The sequence below is a fragment of the Macrobrachium rosenbergii genome, chromosome 6, assembly GCF_040412425.1.
Source record: "Macrobrachium rosenbergii isolate ZJJX-2024 chromosome 6, ASM4041242v1, whole genome shotgun sequence".
Classification (NCBI taxonomy): domain Eukaryota; kingdom Metazoa; phylum Arthropoda; class Malacostraca; order Decapoda; family Palaemonidae; genus Macrobrachium; species Macrobrachium rosenbergii.
Genome location: NC_089746.1, coordinates 2,124,487 through 2,128,757, shown reverse-complemented (window position 1 = coordinate 2,128,757; position 4,271 = coordinate 2,124,487). Strand labels below are relative to the sequence as shown.

Here is a 4,271-nt window from a genome sequence, read left to right as displayed (position 1 = left end):
ATACTGTATATACTGTATACTATTCTTTAGCCAAGTGAATACTTTGTAAATTCATGGCAGCGTTTTGATACTCTTCCCACACCTTGCTGTGCTCTGGTGGTGGGTAGAAAACTTATGTTTTTCTTCACAGAATGTTTGAGAAATAAAATGGAACCTGGAACCTCAGTAACAGCATATTTTCACATAAACATGAATCATTTTACAAGAGAGCCATCCCAGCAAACTCGATGCCCCACCTGTCTTTGACTAATGGTATAATCCGGCACTTTATTTCGCTTTGTTTACACTGATAAACAACTTGTTGGGAAGCCTACGATATCCTCAGAGAATGACAGTTTATTTAGGTAAAGGGTTCAAAATGACAATTTATATCCCCGTATTCTGGATTGTAGAACAATCTTCAAAGAGACAAGTTATGGAATAATTAATTGATATCTTACTTTCTGTAGCTAACTTGTAAATTTTAGCCTAATCTGTTGTTTTCTGATGTCCAGTTTCTAACTTTTATGTTTTATCATTCATTTTGCAACACGCATTTTGGGCCTCATTGGTTATGTGGATATATTTTTTCACATTTATATATTTGCAGAATTTTATTTCGCTTAGTGTTACTGCACTGCATTTCCCATCAGGGAGCCAAGGGACAGATCTGAAAACGATTGTAGCTGGAAATACTTCAACAAACATTATTCTTGGTTTTCAGCTATTTTGTCCATGTGAATGTGTATATACTGATATACAGAAATGCTCACTTTGATTTTTTTAACCTTACGGGCACGTTCATGAGTGGTGAACTCTGTTATCAAGTACGAATTGTTTCAGGGTAGAAATAAAAAGTATACATGTACGGTGGCAGGCGTATGGGAACCCAATAAGCTGGTGGGGATTTTGCAGTAATCTGTGTATTTTCCCGAGTGAATTTTCTTGCTCCCGATGGTCTCTTCCCCCGAGAACTATTGAAGCCGAACTTGGATGAACTGAGGTAACCTTTTGGCCCTTAAGCAAAAGCAAATAACTCAAGTTTGGAACCTCGGAGTTAATATTTAGTTTGAGATAAGTATCACGATGACTGGCCTTCTTATGCGCTTTTGATACAACAATAGATAACTGAAATGAAATTAGAAACAAAGAGAGTGACAGTCAAGCAAACCACAACATTACATCAACAATATAGATAAGTACATTTTTTTTAACATCAAACTGTTTCCTCTTACTAGGGCTGGCTACTGTGATATGGAAAGACAATGGTTACAGGCACGTTCATAATTAAACTGCTAAACTGTGGATGAACCTCAGACATAGACAACTTCCACTAGGTTAGCCCTCCATGCACCTATACAGAAAAATCCTCATGAGCAGTGAATCAGACCCCCTTCACACATTGCCATTTGCCTCCATTTTGCACACACTCCCTCGCTTTTGAATACTGAAGCCCTTCCTTTCCAATACCTCATTGATATCATCTATCCATCCCTTTGTAAGTCTTTGTCACCTTCTTCCTAACGCTTCCATATTGGATTCTCTTTTTACCGTCCTATTATCCTCCATTCTTTTCGATAACCGAACCATCTCAAAGCAGGTTGATCACCGCCCCCCCCCCTTTGCCTACACTAATCTTCTTATGCTACAATTTTTCTTTCATTTGCATAAAGCACCCACACTTCTCTTCCATCGAGGAGAGCTGGCCCAATAGTCCCTTCCAGGGACGTGCAGAGAACTTTTACAGGGCAGGTGCTCAAGTGAAAAAAAGGGCAAAATATAATAATGAATGAGGCAAAATATACATACAACTTCTCAATATTCTCTCAACTTTATTTAAACTAGGCATTAATAATTCAAGAAAACAATAAACATGACTGATTATCATAGGTACAAGTAGGCTAATGCCTTAGATGAACATGCAATATACCGCACTGACTACCTGCAGCAATAGAGCTTGGGAATATATTTAAAGAAAAATTATATATTATTTACAAATAAATAACAAAAAGAAAATGATCAATCAGTATGATTAATACAGTAGGTTGCTAACCAGACTTATCATTTTATATTTATAAGAGAACCCTCCTGTGTGCCATTTCTTTGAATATGTTGATAACCTCACTGTTGTTGATTTTGATATCCTTTTCAATTGCTAGCAACAAAAGATCAGATAGCCTCTCCTCACTGCACTGGTTACGCAGCTTAGTCTTCACAAGCTTGAGTTTGGAGAAGGTCCTTTCCACTGTTGCAGTTGTGACAGGCAGAGTGGCATAAATTGTTAAAAGTTCAAGCATAAGTGGAAATATTTCCTGAGTATTGTTTACCTTCATCAGGTTGAGCATTGAAGCTGCAGTGTTCTGTGGATGGCAAGGAAATGAGGAATAAAAATCTTCAATTCCAACTGTAACTTGTCTACTTCTTCTAGCTCATAAAACTGACATAATTTTTGTAATGACTTGAATGCTTCTTCATTCACAGGTTCTTTCCAGTTATCTTGGACTGTCATGTAATGGAAAGCCTTTAAGATACCCCCTTGTTGTGTTGTCTCCATCTTTAAATCTTCTTTGTAGCTCTTGAGATATTTTATCTAAAAACTCATAAAATACTCTCGCGGTAGTAATCATCCAAGGTCTGATATTGCTGGTCCTCAGTAGTAGCAGATGTAGCACTATACTTGTATCTTTCAGGCATTTTCCTTCTTCTGCCTTGTCCAGGAATCACAGTGGGGAGGTTGATGGCCATAGATTCAGCTCTGTCTTTGACTTTTGTAAAAATCTCTTGAAACTTCTCATCATTTCTTAACTCTCTCAAGCTTTGTAGCACTCCATCCACAATTCTATAGGAAGCAGCTAAATCAAGGTCTTTCAGTTGTAGTGCATTAGATGCATAGGCAGTTTCTTGAAAAACTGGGGTAGCAATCTCAAGACAAACAAGAAATTCAAAGTTAATACTTTTCAGCAATATTGAGGCCTCCCCTGCTGACGTGTCAGGAGGATCCTTTTGCACTATCTCTTCTAGAAACTGCTTCAGAGCTGGGATGACCTTCTTCATAGTTCTAAGAGCTGATTCTCTGCAAGCCCATCTTGTGTCTGATAGCTTCTGAAGTTCAAGTGGGCGATCTTCTGATACATTGCTTTTGGATCTCCATGAATGCAGCATGCCGTTTTGAAGAGTTAGCAACAAAAGCATACAATTTCTCCACCAAGCTGAAAAAGTTATAAACTGAATACTTGATTTGGCACTTTCAACTAAGACTAGATTTAGGCAATGTGCATGACAATGTACATAGAGTGCCTTTGGGTTCTGTCTCTGGAGTCTGGACTGCAATCCGTTGTATATTCCACTCATATTTGCTGCCCCATCATATCCTTGCCCTCGCACATCATCTATGTTTAGGTTATTTGCATTAAGCATAGAGATCACTTCTTTCTCCAGTGCCTCACCAGTTGTTGATTGAACATTGAATACCTGTATGAAACGTTCTTTTATTTTGAAGTCATGAACATACCTCACAACAAAAGAGACCTGTTCTGTATGTGAAACATCTGTTGTTTCATCCATGAGGATGAGAAGACCTTGCTCTGGTGAATTTCTTCTAATATCACTCTTCTAACTGAAATGGCCAAAGCCTTGATCAGGTCATTCTGAGTCCTGTTTGAAAGTAGTGACACTTGGGGTCTTTTCAGTATATCTTGTTTTTCTTTAATTACATCAAGGTGCAATTGAACAACGCTGTCATACTTGCTAAACATTTCTACAAGTTCAAGAAAATTTCCTCGATTTTCACTGGTAGAGATTTCTCCGTCGCCCCTAAATGGCAAACCTTGTCTTGCCAAGTATAGTGTGATGGAGATCAACCTGTCTAAAATTTCTCGGTTTCTCTGCTTCTCTTTGTCTCTAGCAGCTTGTACTTCTCTATTTGCTGTTTCTAATGCAATATCTAATGCTTGGCTCTGGAATCCTTTCCATCGAACCATACCAATCATGTGAGATTCTGAACCAGCATGCTCTTTTATTTTCTCTAAAGCTGTCCTCCAACGGCTTATCCCCTCTGATTTCAAGCTACTCGGCCACTGTACCTTTCCTCAGTCAAAAACAGACGACAGCTGAAGCAGAACATGGCATCTTTCTGAGGTGAATATTCTAACCAAGAGTTCTTTCATACCATTTCTTCTGAAACGAGCGTCCTTCTAAATTCTTGGGATATGAAATTACAGGTTGACAAGGACCATAATTATTGCAGAGTTTGATAAAAGATTCACTAATACGTATCTTATAAGTAACAACAT

At 38.2% G+C, this 4,271-nt stretch overlaps 1 protein-coding gene across 1 annotated transcript; it reads right to left on the bottom strand.

Moving 5' to 3' along the window:
* Positions 1–2,577: 2,577 nt before the first annotated feature.
* LOC136839692 (zinc finger MYM-type protein 1-like) lies at positions 2,578–3,968 on the bottom strand. The gene is made up of 2 exons (XM_067106045.1): positions 3,597–3,968; positions 2,578–3,450 (listed from the first exon to the last, which is right to left on the bottom strand). The coding sequence occupies exons 1-2, from the start codon at positions 3,966–3,968 to the stop codon at positions 2,578–2,580; spliced, it is 1,245 nt and encodes a 414-aa protein (XP_066962146.1).
* Between the last annotated feature and the right edge of the window lie 303 nt (positions 3,969–4,271).

Excerpts from the sequence above, each read along its gene's own strand:
- LOC136839692 (XM_067106045.1), bottom strand. The coding sequence starts at position 3,968 with ATGATTGGTATGGTTCGATGGAAAGGATTCCAGAGCCAAGCATTAGAT. Across the intron at positions 3,451-3,596 it reads TCAAGGCTTTGGCCATTTCA|GTATTCAATGTTCAATCAAC; the intron begins GTTAGAAGAGTG and ends CGTTTCATACAG.